This window comes from Hemiscyllium ocellatum, chromosome 7 (genome assembly GCF_020745735.1).
Source record: "Hemiscyllium ocellatum isolate sHemOce1 chromosome 7, sHemOce1.pat.X.cur, whole genome shotgun sequence".
Lineage (NCBI taxonomy): Eukaryota > Metazoa > Chordata > Chondrichthyes > Orectolobiformes > Hemiscylliidae > Hemiscyllium > Hemiscyllium ocellatum.
Window position 1 is genome coordinate 43694035 of NC_083407.1, and position 24089 is coordinate 43718123.

Genomic DNA, 24089 nt, shown 5'->3' on the forward strand with positions numbered 1-24089 from the left:
CCTATGTGACATGTTCCTTTTAAATTTATGGGTGTGACATTCCATTGATATCACATGCAACTCTGCCAGACAGTCACTTAATTTCAATCCACAGTTTTTCTGTCACAGTCCTCCTTTGACAACAAACTCTTTTGGAATGAAAAATAAAAAATGTGTTTCAATATTTCATGGCTTCGATCCATTCTCACCACAAGCTGCAACATTATAACAATGCAGGGACTTTACTGGCCACCCTCATACCCAAATAAATACCCCCGACACAAAACTTGCTCTTGCAAAGAAAACAAAATTCAACCATCCTCGTTAATGCTCCATGAATCTATCCATCAAATCCCTTTTCTCTTTGTGTGCATCATTTTGGCTTACATTCAGTATATAATTAATGCTTTTCTTTAACTAAAGTTATCACCTCACATTAACTTTGAATTCCAAACGTAACATGTTAATGCATTCACATCTTGTCAATGTTCTTTTACAAGTCCCTTTGGTTATTTAAAAAAGTAACCTACCTTCCTTATTTGATATTATTGATAAATTTCACCATCACATTCTCCCAGCTTATATACAAATTTTGTCAAACATAGTGCATTAACATGGCTCCAAATCTCAACCTTTTATAACTCTTACCTCTCTGATCATCTCACCCTAGCTGAGTCACCTATTAATGTTCTGAGAAAATATCATTTCTTATCACCCCAATGTACTTGTTTTTACACTGATATTTTCTCTTCTACAATGAATCTTAAACTTTGTCCTACTGTTGTCACTATATCTAATGCACTGATCCAAGAGGACTAATTTCCTTTGCAACCAGATTTCACAACACCTCTTTCCTTGTCAACCTATGTTTGAAGTCAAAGGTCACATGACACCAAGTTGTGGTCCAACAGGTTTATTTGAATTTGGACTATAATCTGGTTTCGTGTGACTTCTGACTTGGTCCACCCCAGTCCAACTGCAGCATCTCCACATCAAACCCATGTTTGAGAAGGATTTCTGTATCCAAAACCAGAAATTTTCTCTATTCACAGTCTCTCTGCTGACTTCATAACTGTAGAATTATTGATTAGAACATGTTGTCAATAGTAATTTTAAGACAGCAGCCTTTAATGTAAAAATGTATTAGTGTTTGTTGAGAAGCATACTGTTTACCTGCAGTGGAAACTCACAGCTCTTTGTTCCTCGTTGCTAATTTAATACTTAGGCAAAGTTGAGCAGGAGTTCCCAGTCTAAGCTCCACTTTAAGTATCTTTTCCAGCAATCATTACATCTCAGTTTCTCCAGGGCTCTCTTTTCTATGGTGTAATGAACCTAGAGCTAGAACACACCATCAAAATATCTAAAAAGACTTTGTGAACCTGCTTTCATCTGACTTGGAATTTGTTAGCAAGGCAGCAGATTAAACAAACCACCTTCTGAAAAATAAGAGAAATCGTTTCAGGGTGGCATGGTGGCTGAGTGGTTAGCACTGCTGCTCATAGCACCAGGGAATCGAGTTTGATTCCAGTCTCAGGTGACTGTGTGGCGTTTGCATATTCTCCTCGTGTCTGCGTAGGTTTCCTCTGGGTGCTCCGGTTTCCTCCCACAATCCAAAGATGTGCAGGTTAGGTGAATTGGCCTTGTTAAATTGCCCATAGTGTTTAGGGATGTGTAAGTTAGGCATGTTAGTCAGGGGTGAATGTAGGGGAATGAGTTTGGGTGGCTTTCTCTTTGGAAGGTCGATGTGAAGTTGTTGGGCCGAAAGGCCTGTTTTCATACTGTAGGGAATCTAATCATTTGATTACTACATGTAATTAAACACCTACATTACACTGGAATATTTTTCCTGTATTATGTTTTAGTTTATAATTGTGTATCAGCATATATTTGGCGTAAGAGTATTATTACAAAGCTTTTTCAAGAAAAGACATATTTGACTTCATCCTACCAATCTGCCAGCTGCAAATGCATCTGTCCATAATCGTATCGGTTAGAGTGACCACCACACAGTCCTTGTGGAGACAAAGTCACACTTTCACATTGGGAATAACCTCCACCATGTTGTGTGATACTATCACCATGTTAAATGGGACAGACTTCGAACAGATCTAGCAGCTCAAGACTGAGCATCACGTGAGGCACTGTCAGCCATACAGCAGTAGAATTGTACTCCAGCACAATCTGCAAAACGTTGCCTGGCATATCTCCCACTCAACCATTACTATCCAGCCAGGCAATTAGCCCTGGTTCAATGGAGAGTGCAGGAAGGCATGCCAGGAGCAGCATCAGGCATACCTAAAAATGAGGTGTCAACCCAGTGAAGCTGAGAAATGGCACAACATGCAAGACAAACAACAGAAGCAGCAAATAATAGAGCTAAGTGATTCCACAACCAATGGCTCAGATCAGAATTCTGCAGACCTGCAACATCCAGCCATGAATGGTGGTGGACAATTAAACAACTCACTGGAGGAGGAGACTCCACAAATATCCTCATCCTCAATGATGGAAGAGCCTAATGCATCATTGCAAAACATAAAACTGAAACATCCACAGCAATTTTCAGCCAGAAATGCCAATGGATGATCCATCCTGGTCTTCTCCAGTGATGCCCAGCATCACAGATACTGTTTTATTCACTCCACATGATGAAAAGGAACAGTTGGAGACGATGGATACTGCAAAGGCTTTGGGCGCTGACGACAGTCTGGCAGTAGTCCTGAAGACTTGTGCTTCAGAACTTGCTACTCCTCTAATCAAGCTGTTCCACTATAGTTACAACACTGAAATCTGACAAGGTAGAAAATTGCCTGGGTATGTCCTGTACAGGAAATGAAGGAGATGTGCTGGAGGACATTGCTGACCACATAATAATTGGAAATTGCGGTATCTGAAATAGGAAGCCATCTGAGATGTCCTTGTGTGGAATTGCTCCTCATGGGAGCAGATATGGCAGAGGCAGAGAAATTGGGAGGAAGGGGTAGTGTTTTTACAGGACAGGCGCTTGGGAGGAGGTGTAGTCCAGCTAATTATGGGAGTCAGTGGGTTTGAAGTAGATGTCCATGTTTGGTCAATAAATGCAGCTCTGGAAAAGCACAGCAAGTCAAGCAGTATCCAAGGAGCAGAAGAATCAACATTTCATGAATAAGCCCTTCATCAGGAATGTGGTGGAGGGTAAGGAGGCTGAGAGATAAATAGGAGGGTGGGGTGTGTCTAGGGCAAAGGTAGCTGGGAAGATGATAGGTGGAGGAGGTGGGGGTGATGGTGATAGGCCAGAGGGGGGAGGGGGGAGCAGATAGGTGGGAAGGAAGATGAACAGGTAGGACAGTTCAACAGTCCAGTGCTGAGTTGGACGATTACTTTTGGGATAAGGTTGGGGGAGGAGAGATGAGGAAACTGTTGAAATTTATGTCGATGCCAAGTGGTTGGTGGGTCTCAAGGCAGAAGATAAGGCTTTCTTCCTCCAGGCGTTGGGTGGCTTGGATTCGCTGGTAGATCATAAGACCATAATTTGGCGGTAGAGGAGGCCAAGGACTTGCATGTCCTTGGAGGAAGGGGAGGGAGTGTTGAAGTGGTCAGCCACAGAGTAGTAGGGTTGTTTGGTGCATTTGTCCCAGAGATGTTCCCTGAAACATTCCGCAAGTTGGTGTCCTGGCTTCCCAATGTAGAGAAGACCACATTGAGAACAATAGACATAGTAGATGAAGTGTTTGAATGTGCAGGGAAATCTCTGCTGGATGTGGAGGGGGCCCTTGGACAGAGGTGAGGGGGGGGAAAGAGTGGACGCAGATTTTATATATCTTGCAGTGGCAAGGGAAGGTGCCGGGAGTGGAGAGTGTGTTCTTGTGGGGGACGTGGGCCTATTAAGTGGGTCACAAAGGGAATGGTCTCTGTGGAATGCTGATAGGAATGGGGAGGGAAATATATCTCTAGTGGTGGAGTCTGATTGTAGGTAGTGGAAATAGCAGAGGATGATGCATTGTATCTGGAGATTAGTAGGGTGGAAGGTAAGCACCGGGAGGTTCTGTCCTTGTTGTGGATGGAGGGGTGGAGTTCAAGGGTGGAGGTGCAGGAAGTGGAGGAGATGCACTGAAGGGCATTATTGACCATGTGGGAGAGAAAATTGCAGTATTTGAAATAGGAGGCCATTCTGGGAGCATATACAGCAGAGGCAGAGGAGTTGGGAGTAAGGGATAGTGTTTTTACAGAGGGTGGGTTGGGAGGAGGTGTAGTCCAGGTAGCTATGGGAATCAGTGGGTTTGAAGTAGATGTCCTTGTTGTGTTGGTCACCAGAGATGGAGATAGAGAGGTCCATAAAGGGCAGGGACGAGGTGTCTGAGATGGTCCAGGTGAACTTGAGGCCAGGATGGAAAGTGTTTGTGCAGTTGATGTATTTCAACCTTGTTGTGGGAGCATGAGGTGATGTCAGCACAGTCAATAATGTAAAAGAGGAAAAGATGGGGAATGGTGCCAGTGTAACTGCTGAAGATGAACTGTTCCACATACCCAACTATGAGGCAGACATAACTAGGGCCCATGTGGGTGCCCATGGCTACCCCTTTGGTCTGAAGGAAGTGGGAGGATTTGAAGGAAGTTATTGAGGGTGAGGACCAGTTCTGCCAATCAAATCAGTGTGTTGGTGGAGGGGTACTGGTTGGGTTAGCAGGAGAGGAAGAAACGGAGGGTTTCACCATGGTGGATGGACGTGTACGTGGATTGGACATCCATGGTGAAGATGAGGCATTGGGGGCTGGGGAAATTAAAGTCATGGAGGAGATGGAGGGTATGGGTGGTGTCCTGAATGTATATGGGGAATTCCTGGACCAAGGGGGACAGGATGGTGTGAAGATATGAGGAGATAAATTCAATGGGTCGACCGGGGCAGTCAGGTTTGTGAATTCTGGGTAAGAGATAGAACCAACTGATACGGTGTTCCGGACTATGAGGTTGGAGGCTGTGCATTAGAGATCCCCTGAGGTGATAAGATTGTAGATGGTCTGGGAGATGATGATTTAATGATGGGAGGTGAGGTTGTGTTTGAGGAATGGTAGGAAGAGGTGTCCATGATTTCACGCCTGGCTTCAGCAATGAAGAGGTTGGCGCGCCAAATTATCACTACGGCCACCCTCCCCCCAACTTTGCCTGCTGGTTTAACGGTGATGTTGAGTTGGAGTGGAGGGCTGCACTTTGTGAGGGTGAGAGGTTGGAGTGGGTGAGAGGGGTGGACAAGTTGAGCCAGTCAATGTCATGGCAGCAGTTGGAGATAAAGAGGCTAAGGATGGGTAACAGACCAGCATAGGGTGTCAAGGTGGATGGAGAATGTTGGAGACAGGAGAAGGGGTCTTGGGAGGGTGGATGGGAGCCCTAATGGAAAATGTAAGCACAGAGGTGGAGGCGGGGGAAGAAACGTTCGATTTCGCAACGCGTATGGAATTCGTTGACCTGGGAGCAAATGGAGTTTGGGTGAAATGTTTCCTGAGGACTGATCGTTCATCCTCTGTAAGGGGATGGTCTGGGGCATGATAAAAACCCAGCAGGAATGGGGGCTCGGGCGTGGTGTAGAGACTGGATTTGGAGACAACCTCTGGAGTGGGTGTGGACTTGGTGATGTCACCAAAGGAAGTGACTTAAATCGCGGTGGTCAGGGATGGCAGCAATGTATTTGGTGTCATCCACAGGGGCAGATGTGACGTTCCATGTGACATTTTCAGTATCTTCAACAGTGGCTACTGAGGCGACACGATCGGCAGGGCTGGGGTGAGTGATGTCAATGCGGGCAGAAGTGGTACTTTTGGCAGCAACTGTGGGGGTGAATGTGACGTGATGGGCAGCCTTCATGGAGGTTTTAAGTGCGGTGGTCCTGGCGGCAATTACAGAGGCATTGGTCATGGCAATGATCGCGGTTCCAGTGGTCCCAGCAGTGAGCACGGTTCCAGTGGTCCCGGCAGTGAGCGCGGTTCCAGTGGTCCCGGTGGTAAGCACGGTTCCAGTGGTCCCGGTGGTAAGCACGGTTCCAGTGGTCCTGGCAGTGATCGTGGTCCCAGTGGTCCCTGACAGCATTTGCGGAGGCAGTAACGTCGGCGGTGGCAGTGGGGGCAGAAGTGACGTCATCATTTGCAGCATTGAACGTGGCTGTAGCAGCTGTGTGGATAGTGGTGTCCGACTGGTTCTGGAGGCTGGGAGAAGGGTCTGGAGTGATCAAGGAATCCCCAGTTTGGTGGTAAGTATATGAGAGTTTGGTGTGCTTACGTTCCCTACTGTTTGATAAGTTGTTGAAAAAAGCATTTGTTGAGTGTGTGGATCCTTCTCAGGAGAACAACACTAACCCAGCTAATTACTGCTCCATCAGTTTACTCTCAATCATCAGTAACAGTGCTATCAAGCAGCACCTGCTCAGCAATAACTTGCTCAGTGACACCCTGTTAGGGTTCTGCCAGGGCCACTGAGCTCCTGATCTCATTACAGCTGGGTTGAAACATGAGCTGAAATCCAGAAGTGAGATGAGAGAGAGAGAGTCCTTGACATAATGGCGTAATTAGAGTGAGAGTGGCATCAAAGGAGTCCTCTCAAAGTGGAATCAATGGGAATCAGGCCAAATTCTCCACATGTTGGAGTTATATCTGGCACATCGGAAAATGATTGTGGTTGTGGGAGGACAGTTCTCTCAGCTCCAGGGCATCAAAATATTTCAGATCCTTTCATCCCTTTCCCTCATATTTGGGAAGATTTGTCAGCAAGGACAGTATTTGTAATGGACAAGCCCAAGTTCCAATGCAGCCTCTGAGAGATGCATAAAACAGCAGCTGGCTTTCCCTGGAATTGTCAATTTCATGCCCTTGTAAGGCTGATTATTATTTTCCATCAAGGGTAACTGAGCACAATGAATGGAAAATTTAGATATACGTTCCCATTGGCAGGATTATTACAGAAACTGGCATTAAGAAAAATGAGTAAATTCCAGAGCCTGGCAGATGGTAAGGAAACAAAATGAGCAATAAGGAATTGGCAGTTGATTTTTCTAATTTCATGATAATGGATCAGAACCCTAAAATTCTATAGGCATCTTTTAATTTTCAAGTCAAACTGGATTTTCAAAACAGGACTATTTACAAATAAACAAAAAAAAATGGCAGGTGTAAATTTGTCTTATTTGTCAAAGTTCCATGTGGAAGCAATTAAATTTCATAATTTAATAGCCAGGGCCTGTCAGGGATTTGTCAAAAGGAAGAGAGAGAGATGTAACAGGGTAAGATCTGTCAGATTACACTACTATCGCCAGCACATGAAGAAATATTTTTGTATTTTGTACTTCTAGAAGTATATATAAAAAAACTACTGTAAACCTGATCTTTGTGTGTTAATGGGAGAAGATGTTATAGCAAACTAAATATTCAAGCCTGTATTTAAGCACTGGTGTATCAAGAAGGTCACAGTCAAAGAACAATTCACTATTCATCCCTGTATAGCAGGTAAAATTCTACTTTTGCTCTGAATGATAGAAGACAACTAAATAACAAGTCAGTTAGAAGGAAGCCAATCAAGAAGGACTCTCATCTTGACAGTTGCCAACCAACTACTGTCAAAAGGGAATAGGATGAAAGGATTATCAAGCAAAAGCCAAGAATCCCAAAGTCAACTCTTCAGCTGTGAACATTCTACTATATGTGCTTCATGAACCACCAGACACTCTGATCTGTATACCTTCAAACATTTTTTTTCCCTTGGGTCATTTCTTATTCCTAATCTATGTGATATGTTATTATTTATTTTCACGTTTAGTGAAAAAAGGAACTCACTGTTGTCAACTCAAGAATATCTGGTTAAACTGACTCCCTTTAAAAACAAATTAATTTGATCTGGAAGATAGGCATCCACAAGAGAAGGATCCATTATAAGTTAACCGTGTGTGTCCAAGTAAGGGTCTGGGTGAAAAAGAAAAGGGTGCCAATTCATCATTCCTTATTCGGGCTTTACAATTTGAGATAACTGTATGGAATGGTGAAATCTTCGAGAACCTCACGTGGTGTCTGGTTTAACAGCGAACAACCCTCTCATCCTCATTTTGTATCTGAGGCTCAAAAGGTTAACTTGTCATGAATCCACCCTGTCAAAATCCCTGATCTCTTCAACCCGGCTTCAAAATAGCAGCAAAGCAGGAAACAACCCTTCAGTTCCCTAAATGGCCTTGCTTGGCAATTCCCAAGTCCATTGGAATATCTGATGGGTCAAGTCAGGCAGTAGGCTGCAGGACAGCCATTTGGGCCCTAGTCTGTTTACCAGCCAGCCAGGGCCTATATAATGGCTAACACCCTACCATCACCCATCTTTGCCCAAGCCTATATCTTGAGTTTACTTAATGTTCTCCAGAGTTTTTTTTTCAACAACATTCCTTTGAACAAAGCCAATTATTTACAAGATGATTTCTTTTGCACACAATCATTGTGCAAGGGAGGATGCAAAAAAATCTTATTACAGTCTGACACTCACATTGAGTAAAGAATCACAATATCTTTTTTCCTTATCATTATGCATTTCAGAGAATGTATGAATTAACGGCAAGACACAAATTAACCAGGGCATTGTTTTACTCAGATCAGATGAGGGGAGGAGCCAGGTAGGACCCAGGAACCCAAACTCCATCTTGACACCAACTTTATTTTATAGGTTGGGGGTCTGCTATATGGTTGATTCCTTGTGAAAATGACGAAAATGCAAAATGTTCCATTTATAGTACAGAGGGACCTTCAGTTCAGATTTGAGAAAGGAAGCAGCTCAGATTAAAAGGGGCAAATGTTGCCCAAAGATTTGAGTCAAATCTTATTGAACTACAGCCATATCTCCAAGGATTAGTAAAAAGAGAGCCAGGTGTGGCCAGGTACAGTAACTATTGCTCCATTCCAGACTTTACATTTAAACTGCTCATGCAGACTTAATATCTGTTTTGATGATACCATGGGTCACTGGAAGACAAAGAGGTCAGTTATTTTCTCTTGACTCACCTACTTATTCTTATTTCATTACACTGTGTTGATCAATGAGCAAACAGTCAAAAACCTCATTTGTGCGGAGGTTTGGCTGCTGGATGGGCAGAAGACGATGGAAAAAAAGGCCCAATTTAAGAGTGGGGACTGAGTAATGAATCAGCTGTGCTGCTGAAAAACAAGCGGTGTATCAGAGTAATTGCAGCCCCATATCAGTTAAAAAAAAAATGAAGATTGTGAAACTTGGAGATACCTAAAACATAAATTTTCCTGATCAAACTACATTCTGTCCAACAGTGCTAAATGGTGACATATTGAAATATTGCCTGTGCTTGTTTGTTCTACAAAATGTTTATTTTCTCTTTAGAGACTGTACATCTCAGATTAGCGATAAAATGAAGATCAATTATATAATCCTAATCATATGGAGAAAAATCTAGCATTAGTTTATTTATTTGAAAGGCTGGTAAACACACGGATTCCAAAAAAAATTAATAGATTGATATATAATTCAAACCAGCAGACATAAAACTTTTGTTGTCTGATTCAGGTGAGTTGCTGTTTACACATAAATCAGGTTTTTGTATCCCATTATCAGAATGATTATGTGCTGTGGAGGAGGATGTATTGAACATTTGGAAAAACAAATCAGTGCAATGGCATTATTCATAATGTTTGACAAGATCATGTCATGCAAATAGTGAACATGCTGAAGAGAAATTAAATGTCAAAGAATTTTAGACACTACAGTGCATTTAAAATTGCAGTAATGGAATGTTTCAAAGTAAAGCACTTACCAGTAGTGTTGTGCTGCCAACCATGTCACCTGGTACAGCACAAAGAAAAACAATTGTGTTTGTTTGAGGTCAACCAACTCAGCCCCAGGAGATTCTTATATTTGTGCCCTAAACCCAAACATTTTTAATTGCTTCACCAATGACTTACTTTCCATCATAAAGTCAGAAATTGTCAATGGAGAGGAAAAGGACCAGCAAAGACAAAGGCCTTTGTGTAAATGAAATTCACCAAGTTATACATGTTATTTTGGCAGAACTTTAAAAAAAAGTTTGCCTTTCTATCCAAGAAGATATCTATTACCCCACAGAAAGACAGGAATGGAAAACGTGTTTTGTTTTTCTGTTCAGAAAGCAATGCACCTTCTGTCAACCATAGATTTGAGACATTATGTTATTGACTCATTGATATTTTGCAATGATAGTCATACTGTAACAGTCTGTAGGGCTGTGTTGCAAACTTTTAAAGAAGCACATTCATGTCAGCACTTTTCAAGACCACCAGGCATCTAAATACTTAAGAAATGGAGTACTTTTGAAATGTATTCATTGTTGCAACATAGAAAAGCGGGTCAGTAATGTCTACACAACACTGTAAAATTCAGAAAGAAACTCAAGATCATCTGAGGAGAGGAAATTTTGCAATGCAAATAAATGTATTTCATAATTTAATCTTAAACTTTTGTACATGCAGTTTTCTTCAATTATTTTTCCAGAAACATAAACTGACACCTAAATTTGCATAGGTTCGTGCAAATAGCGGATTCATGAGAACACCCGGGATTTAAACAAACAATACACTGACTTGGCATAATACCAAAAACCTTTGGTGCAATTTATTTCTACTTTGCTTATTCCAGTTTTTTTTTACACCTGATGTGGCTGAAATTTGTCAAGTTTAAAAGCAATTTATTTTTCATTTGTTTTGGCTGCTTGTCTGACAGATCTGAGCTATACTTAACCAAAGTCTATCTCATTGTACCTACTACATTTTGGAACTATGCCAAGAAGGACTACACAGCTGGAATGCTCTTGATAATGGAGAGAGGAAGGGACAGCTCAGGCAATGGTCTGTGTGAGTGAAGCAAGATAGCAGTCCACTCACTATCTGATATCATGACCCAAAGTTGTTTTATGCAAATTTCTGGCATTTCAGTATTAGCTAGTGAATAAGGTAGGAAATATGTTCAAAAGTACTTTTCAGGAAGGTTGGTGCAAAAAAGGTTCAGGTGAAAATTTAGTGAGTTATATTTTCCAAAATTACTTTTCACATGCTTTTGACCACTTCCATTTTAAATTTTAGATTTTGAATTTAGCTCCGCAAATTATCAATTAAGTTTTATACATGATCATACTTTAAATAGAGGTATACTATTTGAGTATATATTAACAAATACTGCTAATCAATAGATGGTTTACAGAGAAAAAAAAATCACTTAGGATGTATTATGTGATATTTTGCGTTTCTCACTCCAATTAGATTAGAGTCACTACAGTATGGAAACAGGCCCTCCAGCCCAACAAGTCCACACGGACCTTCCGAAGAGTAACCCACCCAGAGCCATTCCCCTACCCTGTATTTACTCCTGACAAATTCACCAATCACTATGGGCAATTTAGCATGACCAAACAATTCACCTGACCTGCACATCTTTGGACTGTGGGAGGAAAGCTGGACGACACAGTGGCTCAGTGGTTAGCACTGTTGCTTCACAGCAACAGGGAGCTGGATTGGATTCCCGCCTTGAGAGACTGTCTGTGTGGAGTTTGCACGTTCTCCCCGTGTCTGCGTGGGTTTCCTCCTCTGGGTGCTTTGGTTTCCTCCCACAGTCCAAAGATATGCAGGCGAGGTGAATTGGCCATGCTAATTTGCCCATAGTGTTAGGTGCATTAATCAGAGGGAAATGAGTCTCGGTGGGTTACTCGTTGGAGGGTCAGTGTGGACTTGTTCGGCCAAAGGGCCTGTTTTCACACTGTAGGGAATCTAATCTAATCCAATGTTTTTTCAAATTATATTTGAGAGGAAGAATAAAATGTCTGTCATCTTGAAACTTAAACGTGAATTTGATAACTGATTCTGTTTTAATAAACTGGCTATGACTTAGCCTAGCCAAGGCATTAATATATAAGTACATATCCACCTTCATCTCTTCATTTGTAAGGATATAAATTAGTAGATATGGATGTGTATATATCATAGAATCCCTAATATGCTGCTGGAGGCCATTCATCCCATTGAGTCTGTACAGCCTCTCCAAAGAGCATGCCACTTGGATGCATCTTATCCCCATAATCCTGCATGGGGTTTTTACCCTATGGCTAAACCACCTCACCTATACATCCTTGGTCTGTGGGACGAAACAGGAGCACTGAGGGAACGTACATGCAGATACAGAGACAATGTGCAAACTCCACACAGCCACCCAAGGCTGGAATTGAACCGGAGCCTTTGGCGCTATGAGGTAGCAGTACTAATCCACTGTGTCATTATGCTACCGGTGTTAATATCCTGGTTATTAATTAGAGTACAGTTATCTTTGAACAACTATAAATGTATGCAAGCTTATATATTACATATATAGAGAGATATTAATTATGCTTGCCTTTGAACATCGTTAGTGATGTGAAAAAACTAAGTGAGCAGATTATATTATGAAATGTACAAAATTTAATTTTATTCCATTTCCAATAAAATAGTTCACCCATTAAATTGTCGGCCAGTCTTAAGCACGTTATTTCTTCATTCTATGCCTTACATGTCATTAATCTTTATAGAAGGAAACACTAAAATTGAGTAACTTGAAATATCTACAATTATTATTTTTGCAATTACATATTTTTTATTTCAGATGAATTCATTTTTATATACCATTAGTTTCTTGTGCGTTATATCTGATCTAAATACTCCAACTACTATTATACATATTGACTCAATTCTTGTAATAATCCAAAACATTTATTGGAAGCAAATAATTATTCTTGCATTAATGTTGTGTTTTAACATTGAAAGATGATCTTTCCAGATAATACTTGTTCTAGGGAATTGTAAAGATAATACAGTAATGTGATGCATGCACTGATAGATTGCAAAATAATTAATGCATTGGATATTTCAGTTTTAAATGTTAGAATTACTTAACCCATTGCAATTGGAAGTCTTCAAAATATATTTTATTAAGATTTATTACAATTTTTATAAGTAATAATCCAGTTAGTGGTACAGCATGTTAATTATAATCCCTCAAAAGATCTGAAGTTTCCTGCTCTCACATTATTTTTACATTTTCCACCGAATTAGGAATTGTATTTTTATAATAGCCTTGTGAATAAAATAATTAAATAAACATTTGGTTTCATTATTATAACAGTCAAACTCCAGGGAATCCAACCTCAGACAACACATCGTAATTACTTTTGGATAAACTGGACATTGGTAAACACTTTATAAAATGAAACTAATCTTAACTGTTTGTAGCAAATAAGCAATTCTAATATGCATCACACTTAACATGCAGAGGTACAACTCTGTGTTTATGTGAGAGCAATAAGTACAATGTAGACTTAAAATGTCAATTCATTCAATAAGCATACATTCCATTATTTTTAAACCCTAGGTCTATATCTTTGAAAATAATATCTACTACCAAACTGAAGTAAAAAGCAGTGCCCTGCGCCTCACCTCATCAGGAAAAGAGGGGATAATCTACAATGGCATAGCAGATTGGTTATATGAAGGTAAGAGACATAAAGTTTGTTGCAAGTAGAATGTCTGAAGTAAAACTAAAAACAAATTAAGTCATGGCATTTCCCATTCCATACAGTGGAAGCTCTAGCTTTACTTTCTGCATGAGTGTCACAAGCCCCCCCCATTCTGAAAATACTATCAACAAGTTAAAAATAGTGTTGCTTTGATATGAAATAATCTTGACCTCAATTCAACACATTCATGAGCGACCAAACTAAAAAAAAACAGTTTTTTATTCTTGTCAGGAATTATCCAAGATAGATTATATCGCTACAAATTTGGAATAACTCAATAAATTTTCAGGATCACAGGGACAAGGAAGAGAGAATTGGAATGCTTTACAGAGAGCTGGCATGTACTTACTGATCCAAATAGCCTCCTTCTGTAATGTAGAGACAGTGAGCACAATTTTCCACGTTCTAGAAGTTGCATGGCAGATGGCAGAAGGGTAAATAATAGGTCAGATTGGCACAAGAGATAAATCAGCCTACTTCTTGCTACCTCTAAATTTAACTTCTGAGCAGGATGATCAATGGTTGACTTTTTCTGATCTGTTACCGATTAAGATCTTTAAGTTATCATTTAATGACAAGATAAGGGGTTCCACCTGCCACTGGCGCAATTATCTACTTTCCCGAAAGGTGAGAAAAATGACTCTTATCCAAACAGTGGTTTGCCTGTCAGGTTGGTTTGGGCCTCCATTTGTCCTAATCTAGATCGAACTAGGGGTATAAATTTGAGGTGGCTACTGAAAGCCAAGCCTCCTGCCTTTGCCTCTGACACACCTCTCTCAACAACCTACAGCCTTCCACTGCAATAATCATCACCCCACCTCTTCCCAGTTAAAAATAACTCTCACCATACTGGTACAAATCTTCACAGTCGTTTCATGGCTACTGGCATTTGATTGGTCAGCAGCTTCAGGCAGGGTGGGACTTCACTGCAAAGGCCCTTGATAGGATGAGGACTGCTATCAGTTCAAAAGTGCCCAATCGATGCTTAATCCTATTTGCTTTCTCACTGGTGCAGAAGAAGTGAAGAGGGAGGGTGTGTTCATTTCCCAACACCCTTAAGAATGTCCACTTTTCCAATTCGTGCAGATGCTGACTAATGACTGTATGGAATGGATTTTAACAGTTCTCAGTCTGTGAATGAGTTAAAAATTATGGTCCTGGAAACCATCTTGGGACCTTGATGCCTCCAAGAGAGTTTGTATTTCAAAGTACAGGAAGGAGAGTGGAGGAGACTGTAAAAAAGTCTTGCCAATTAATGGCACCCTGAACCAATTAATGAGCTCATTAAGGTGCCTGGCCAGTTGAGTTTGGAATTTTCACATTTATTAAGGTCAAACTATCTTTTGCATGTAATAGTACACTATTGAATTTCCCGTGCAGCCAAAATAATTTTCTCTGTTGTTATTTTGATTAAGTATAATTTGTCAGCTAGTGCCAGCACAAGAGCCCCATCCAACCATATTGTCCATGGGCGCTGTCTTTGCCTCTGACATCAGGCAGGCAACTCCCACCTCTGGGAGCTGCTCAAATCCTCCAATTGGGACCCACATTCACCTACTGGCCAATTAGTCCAGTTAGATTTAAAAATAATGTGTCAATATTCAAATTTATCCAGGTGTATTCCTGACCCTGCATTGACAATCTTGTCCTATGACTTCAAAATAAACTAGTCATGTTTCTATAGAGAGAATTTTTGCAGTTTTGTGGAAGTGATGACCACCTTGTCCATTTAAGATAGTGAGGTTACTTTCTAAATGTTTGAATTTTCAAGTAAAAAACACAACAGTATTTCAGTTCATGTAAGGATGTCAGATCTAGTGAAACTAGGCAAGAGACAAATGGTTGCTTTACCTCACTGACCCATTATTTATCTGAAGGTCACTTATACACATTGTATTTCCTCTCAGAATGTTTTGACTCTGAAATCAATAGACTGTTCAGTGAAGATTTTGCCTTCCAATGATGGACATTTCTAGATTTAATGAAAGTCACCTATAATTTAAGGAACACATGACCAGGGGAGATATTCACATTTTATATTGTTGGAACAATGACATTACTGAATGTATTTCTCCAGGAATATTTGTCATTTACAGGCACAAAGTTTAGCATTTTCACAGTTCATTTAGTCATGATAACAGCCTTTCATATCTCATGAATGGGAAACCTGTTTTTGTCAGTGGTTCAGATTTTTTTTTTACCCAGTTAATGTCATGCCAAGGGCCTTACCAATAAAGCAGACAGTCATTCTTGTAGTATTTTAAAGGATGTGCATCGGGAATTCACATGACCATCGTTTTTCAGGTTATTAAGATAAATGAAGATTATGTTGATTGTCAGAACAAAAAAGGTGTCCTTACTAGTCTGACCTGAACATGAGTCGAGACTGTGGTGCTGGAAAATCACAGCAGGTCAGGAAACATTTGAGGAGCAGAAAAATCAGGAATGATGTAGGGCTTTTGTCTGAAATGTTGATTTTCCTGCTCCTTGGATGCTGCCTGACCTGCTGTGTTTTTCCAGCAGCACACTCTTGACTCTAATCTCCAGCATCTACAGTACTCACTTTCGCCAGTCTGACCTGAATATGACTCCAGACCCAGAGATATGTGGTTGAGTCTTAACGCCCACCAAAATGCCCTCATTCAATTGGATGAACTGCTAGAAAATCTCAAAATTGAATGAAACTTGACAGACTAGACTGGTAACAATTAGGCATCAGACAACCCTGCAATTTCCTCCTTATTAACATCAGGAGTCTAGTGTCAAAATTAGGAGAGCAGTCTTACAGGCATAGAATTATATCTTACAGACAATATCCTAAATAGCTGTCACTATTCCCAGGTATGTTATTCCCTACTGGAAGGTCAGACTCAGCAGAGGTGGGAGCACAATGATATACATATGGGACTGCAGCTCAAAGTTGACTCTGGACCCACAAAGTCCCACAATATCAGATCAGACATGGACAAGGAAGCCTGCTGCTGATTACTAGATATAATCCTCCCTTGGCTGATGAATCAGCACTCATTGATGTTGATCAACACTTGGAGGAAGCACTGAGGGTGGTTAGGGTGCACAGTGTAGTCTGGGTGAAGGACTTCAATGACCACCACTAAGAGTGGTCTGGTAGCTCACCACAACTGACCAAGTTAGTTAAGTCCTAAAATCCAAAATTACTTGTGTGTCTCTGCAGTAGCTGATAAGAGAACCAACAAGGTGGGGAGCCATACTTGACCTTGTCCTCACGTATCTGATGCAAATACATTTTCCCATTATAATGTCACTTGGGGTGGAGGGGGTGAGGTGCTTTATCTGGGTGGGATTGTCCTTGGAGTGTATGTGGAGATCCAAATAGCCTCTTTCTGCACTATAGGGAGTCTGTCATTCTAAGATTGAATCACTGCACAGTCCTTGTGGAATAAAATGGCTTATCTTCACATTGTTGTGTGACAGTAATACCATGCTGAATTGGCTTGACTTCAAACAGATCTAGCAACTCAAGACAGCATGGGACATCAGCAGCAGAATTGTGCTCAAACATAATCTTCAACCACATGGCCCAGCATATCCCCCACTTAACTATTACCATCAAGCCAGAGAATCAACCCTGGTTCAACACAATGTATCGTACAAAGATGAGGTGATATGTTAACTGATAATGTTACAAGACAAGACTACGTGCATGTAAACCAAGTTTGTAATATGCAATGCAGCAAAGCAATTGCACAACCAGCGGATCAGATCTAAACTCTGTTGTCATGTCACATCCAGGCATGAATAGTTGTGGACAACCAAACTAAAAGATGTGCTTCAAAGATTCTCCAAGCTTTCTTTGATGGCACCTTCCAAATACATGATCAGGACCATCTCGAAGGGCATTGGAACCCCACCAACTGTATGTTCCCCTCCAAACTACACAAAATCCTGACTTGGAAATACATCTCCATTCATACAGTGTTGGTAGTTCAAAATCCTGCAACTCTCTCCCAAAAGCACTATACATGTACCTGCAGCACATAGACTGCATTTGTTCAAGAAAGCAGTTCACCACCACCTTTTCAAAACAGCTAGGGGATGGGAAGTAAGTTAAAATAGAACAAATAACTGTAAAAGATAGGTATCCGAAAGAAAGCAAAAATTACTGAAGAAAGTCAGCAGTTGTGGCAGCATCAATGGGAAGAAAGCAGAATTAACATTTGATTCTGGTGACTCTCCATCAGAACTCATAGGCAATAAATGTTGGCCCTGCCAACAATTAATTAACAAAATCTTAATGGTGGAGGACAGTGTAAATATCACTTTCTTCAATGATGGGGAGCCCAGCACATCAGTGCAACATTATGACTGAAGAATTTGCAAATATCTTCAACCAGAGGTACTGAGCATATGATCAATCAGAGTTTCCCCAGAACCACAGTTAACAACCTTCAGCCAACACTGGATACTGCAATAGCTATGGGTTCTGCATCCTGAATAATGCTGAACACTTTTGCCCCAGAACTAGCTGTATCCCAAGTCATGTTGTTCCAATTCAATTACAACATTTGCATTTACCTGGTAATATGAAACATTGCCCAGAAAAAGTCAGCCCAATCGTGTTTGCCACTCCATCAGCCTACTCTCAATCATCAGAAGTATCATCAACTGTTCTATAAAATGACACACACTCTCAACAATAACCTGATCACTGACACTCTCAGTTTGGACTTCACTAGTCTCACCCATCTCTTGATTTGATAACCGCCTTGATCCAAACATAAACAAAAGGGATGTATCCAAGTAGGGATGACTGTTCTTGACAACAGGCAGCACTTAACCAAGTGTGATATCAAGGAGACCTATCAGAAATTGTGTCAATGGGAATGAAGGAGAATATTCTCCAATGGTTGGATTCATATTAATGACTAAGGTAGCTGGTTGTGGTCATTCAACTCAATCCCAAGGTGTCTCTGTCAGGGTTCCTTAGGTTAGCGTACAAGACCCAACCACTTTCAACTTCTTCATCAATGACCATCTTCCAGCATAAGGTCAGAGCTGGGAATGTTTGCTAGTGATGCACAAGGTTCAACAACATTAATGACTCCTGAAATACTGAAGCAGACCATGTCTAAATGTAAGAAGACCTGGATCGTAATCAGGTTTGGGCTGCTAATTGGCAAGCAATAATCATGTCACACAAATGCCAGGGTATTTTCAAAACAACCTGTTCAGAGATGTTATCACAACCCTCTTGGACTTGAAGCCAGCCCTTTTGGCTCGGAGATACTCAAGTGGTAGGCAATGTCCATCTCCAACAATCTAAAACATTGCCTTCTGACATTAAATGCATCACCATCACTGAATTCCAGACTATCAATATTGTGGGGGTTATCATTGACCAGAAACCAACCTCCACATCATAAACTGTGCCAGACATATCAATTTGATTAGAGACAAAAAAAACTGCGGATGCTGGAACCCAAGCCAATAGACTGGAAGAACACAGCAAGCCAGGGAGCGTTAGGAGGTACAGAAGTCGATGTTGCAAGTGTAACCCTTCTTCAAATGAAGAGTAACACCCAAACATCAAAGGGTTACACCCGGAATGTTGACATCTCCACCTGCCAATGCTGCCTGGCTTGCTGTTTTCTTCCAGACATACAAATTGTCTGTCTGCAAGATCATTTCAGAGACTATGATTCTCCAGTGACTCCTCAAAAATTGTCCTCCATCTACAAAGCACAATTCAGTAGTCTAGTGGGAATTTCCCCATTTGCCCAACTGGGTACAGCCTTAACAACACCCAAGAAGCTCATCACCATCCAAATCAAAGCAATTCATTTGACTGGCTATCGAACTAATCCCTAACATTAATTCCCTGCACCACCAATGCACAAAGCCAACCGTGTGCACTCTCTGAACAATATATTGCAACACTTTACCAAAACAGTTCTTCTGATAGCACCTTAAAGCTCAACCACTTCCACCATCTTGAAGGGCAATGGAGTGATAAAACTGAGAACACCACCAACTGCAAGTTCCCACATATCATCCTAACTTGAAAATATGTCACCATCCCATATCTGTCACTGGTTCAAAATCCTGATCTCTCATCCTAATAGCACTATGATCATATCTACTCCAAATCAACTGCTGTGATTTAAGAAGGTGGCTCATCAAAATCTACTTCAGAACAATTAGGGATGGAAAATAAATGTTTGCCGAGTTAATGAAGAACACATCATTTCCCTTAAGCAGTAGTATTCCACTATGTCAGAGGAGAATTCACTGCAGACAAGATAGGGGTGGCGGGTTCCCTGCGAGTAATGACAGTGAAAGACAAATTGTTCATTGCTCAGTCCTTTGAGTATAGGAATTGGGATGTTTTGTTGAGATTGTGCAGGACATTGTTGAGGTCTCTTCTGGAATACTGTGACCAGTTCTGGTCGCCCAGCAATAGAAAAGATATTATCATCCTGGAGAGGGTTCAGAAGATGTTTCCAGGATGTTGCTGGGTATGGAAGGTTTGCGTTATAAAGAAAGGCTGGATAGGCTGGGACATTTTTCACTGGTTGCGAAATGACCTGATAGAAATTTATAAAATTATGAGAGATATAGGTTAAGTTGATGGTAGTTGTCTTTTTGAAAGGATGGGGAATTTCAAGACTAGGCAACACATTTCCCTCCCTGACTACCTGGTCAGGTTCATGCCCCCCTACGACCCACCCTCCCATCCTGGCACTTTCCCCTGCCACTGAAGGAACTGATAAACCTGTGCCCACACCACCTCCCTCACCTCTATCCAAGGCCCTAAAGGAGCCTTCCACATCCATCAAAGTTTACCTGCACATCCACTAATATCATTTATTGTATCCGTTGCTCCCGATGCGGTCTCCTCTACATTGGGGAGACTGGACGCCTCCCAGCAGAGCGCTTTAGGGGACATCTCTGGGACACCCGCACCAATCAACCACACCGCCCCGTGGCCAACATTTCAACTCCCCCTCCCACTCCGCTGAGGACATAGAGGTCCTGGGCCTCCTTCACCGCCGCTCCCTCACCACCAGACGCCTGGAGGAAGAACGCCTCATCTTCCGCCTTGGAACATTTCAACCCCGGGGCATCAATGTAGACTTCAACAGTTTCCTCATTTCCCCTTCCCCCACCTCATCCTAGTTTCAAACTTCCAGCTCAGCACTGTCCCCATGACTTGTCCGGACTTGTCCGACCTGCCTAGCTCCTTTTCCACCTATCCACTCCACCCTTTCCTCCCTGACCTATCACCTTCATCCCCTCCCCCACTCACCTATTGTACTCTATGCTACTTTCTCCCCACCCCCACCCTCCTCTAGCTTATCTCTATATGCTTCAGTCTCTCTGCCTTTATTCTTGATGAAGGGCTTTTGCCTGAAACGTCGATTTCGCTGCTCGTTGGATGCTGCCTGAACTGCTGTGCTCTTCCAGCACCACTGATCCCGAATCTGGTTTCCAGCATCTGCAGTCATTGTTTTTACCTATCACATTTTTAAGGTGAGAGTAGGGATTTTAAAAAGACATAAGAAGCAAATTCTTTACATTGAGGGTGATTCATATGTGGAATGAACTTCTTGAGGAAGTGGCGGATAAGGGTACATTTAAAAGACATTTGGATGGATACATGAACAGGAAAGGTTTGGAGGGATATGGGCCAGAAAGGGGCAGGTGCGACTAGTTTAGTTTGGGACTATGGTCAGCATGGACTAGTTGGACCAAAGAGTCTGTTTCTGTACTGTATGGCTCTATGACTCGATGGACAGTTAGCTACCAAGTAAGTATAAGGAAAGTACAAGGGAATATAACAAGTTTAAATGAACGGGCAAATAAATGAGAAATGGGAATAATGTTAGAACTGGTTCATTTTGGCAGGTAGAATAAACAACACTGAAGAAGTTAAACATTATTCAAGCCAAAGTGGCCTGCTTGATTGGTATATCATCTAACACCTTCAACTTTCACTGCCTCCAAATCTGAATCACAAAGGCATCAATGTGTACCATTTGCAAAATGTACTGCAACAACTCACCAAGACCCCTTAACCATCATCTCCCAATCTTATGATCTCAACGGTCATAAGATATTTCGTTACAGGAACATATCCGCTTGGCTGTTTGCAAGAAGCAACAGACTGACCATACTGAACCAACCTAAACTTCAAAAATTCAGTGTCCAACATTTGGTGTGATTCTGCAATTGGAGAACATTTGCTATATAATCAAGAGTGTATGAAAAATTATGCTGATAGCCAATTTATGATTGTCAGTTAGCAGCATGACACACTTGAATGTACTGGAGCTACATATTGTAATACACAGGCCCCGGTTCTTCCCAAAAAGAGAAAATACATACACACTGCAACTTTTTTTTAAAAATGCAAAATAAATGTGACAGCCTTTCTCTGGTTCATTTCTAAGGGCAATGTCTTGACCATTCAGAATCAACCTGCCTTGTTTCAAATTTAACCAACTGTATCAATGAATTGTCAGCCATCACAAACAGGTGCATCTCAATAGTAAGGTTTTTTTCTCAGTCCAAGAGTGTTTTCTGTCTCTTATTTTTCTTGTTTACAATCTACTTCCTCGTTACTTGTAATTTTTGTACATTTCGTTAAGACTGTTGCAGCAGTATTAGCATAATCCAAACTGAATGCTTGCACAATTGAAAAGGACAGAAAATTATTTGTAAATATTTGTTTTCAAAAATGCCAAATTCAGAGTAGTTTCTGTCTTCATAAATAGTGGAATATGTTGGATTACCTTGGAAAATGACATTGCAGGAAGTGAATCAGAGAATTTGTTACAATATGGTGCACCAACCCTAATCTGCAAAGCACCGAGTTGAAGCAGTGTTCCAGAAATGCTTCTTGTATGAACTATGAAGTTCTTAAGATATTTATTGACCATGACAAAGTAGCCATTACATTTTTTTCTTTGTCCCATCATGTAGTTGAACAATAACTCGTTTTTCCACTCCCTCCAACACCAATTGAATTCTGTTTCATAGATTTCATAATAAATCCGTGAAAGGGTGCACTTCTGTTGCTTTTTAGGCTCTGGAGCATAAGGTAGGATTATTTTTTAAATGTGTTTAATTAAAGGCTCAAGTACTAGCCACCTTGTGAATTGGATCCTTGTCTTTTGAAGTCAAGGCATCGAGTATAAAAGCCAGAAATTTATGCTAAATCAATATGAAAAAAAATCTAGGTTAGCTCCTCCTCAATATGATGTTACATACTAAACTTCAGAGGATGTGAAAGCATTGACTTTGGCAAAGAAGTGATTTATTGAAGAGGAATTGATTGAGTTGTTTAAAATCATGAAGGATTTTGCAGGTGGAAATAAAGAGAAAATGTTTTCAATTGCTGAAGGATCGATAATCAGAATTTATAATGTAACATGCAAAAAACATTTGTAGGCAGAGAATGTTTCAACCTTGGAGCATACCGTCCAGCAGGGAGGTTACACAGATTCACTAGAAGCTTCCAAAAGCAAAATCAAAGGATCAATACTTGACAAAGAACAAATTGAATAGACACGTGTAAAGAGTGGGGAATATGGCTAACTAGATTACGCTTTGAAAGAACTGACTCCAAAATAATAAGCTAAGTACCCTCCTCCTGTTGTACCCTATTCTGTGATTCTGTGTTACTGTGAAAAATACATGTTAGCTTGCAAAAGAACAGCTTCTTTTTAATCACTATTATTTACATAAATTAACACAGGAGGTTCCATAGAAAAAAATAAGTATATGTTATGTTTAATATCCATCTCTTTCTCCATCAAATCAATCCTTTTTTTTGTCTTAATGTTACCTAAGAGTTCATGCCTTGGCAAATTGAAAAGATTGCATTGCCTCAGAGTGCAGCTTACAGTGGAAGCTCAATATGAAAGCAGAAACTTGTAATTTAGGATGCATTAGCAAAATGTAGCAAGCCAAGTAAAAGAGTACATAGGACTACTAAGCTACAATTAGGTATTGCTTAGCTGAACAGAAAAATGTAATTAGGGAAGTGAATTTTGGTTCTCCTGATCAACAGCACTATTCAGAAAAAAAGTAATGAAGTTCCTATTTTCATTAAGATTTCCATGGATTCTTCACCCAAGTTATTGTAGACAATCAAGAAAGCACAGACAGAAAGTCAACTCATGTGGAAATGTCTGTGTTAATTTATGTGACAAATATGGGAATTATGTATTTTGTATAAGAATTCTGTAGATTCCTAAATATGAGTAAAATAATTCATTCTGGCAGGAGATCCAAGTAGGTGGCTGGGGGCAGCATGGTCACTCAGTGGTTAGCACTGCTGCCTTATAATGCCAGGAACCCAGGGATGATTCCAGCCTCAGGCGACAGTCTGTATAGAGTTTGCACATTCTCCCAGTGTCTGTGTGGGTTTCCTCCGGGTGCTCCAGTTTCCTCCCATTTCCCAAAGGTGTGCAGGTTAGCTGGATTGGCTATGCTAAATTGTCTGTATTGTCCAAGACTGTTCCAAGCTAGGTGGATTGACCGTGCAAATGCAGAGCTACAGAAATAGGCTAAGAGGGAAGGGTTGTATGGGATG

The 24089-nt window shown here is 40.9% G+C and overlaps 1 protein-coding gene across 2 annotated transcripts in view; it reads left to right on the forward strand.

Moving 5' to 3' along the window:
• Positions 1–24089, forward strand: part of LOC132817060 (inactive dipeptidyl peptidase 10-like) — a 924305-nt gene that overhangs the window by 689939 nt on the left and 210277 nt on the right. For both annotated transcript variants that reach the window (XM_060827148.1, XM_060827149.1), the window contains one exon: positions 13369–13489. In XM_060827148.1, coding sequence (XP_060683131.1) covers positions 13369–13489 — 121 coding nt within the window. The remainder of the gene's footprint in view (positions 1–13368; positions 13490–24089) is intronic.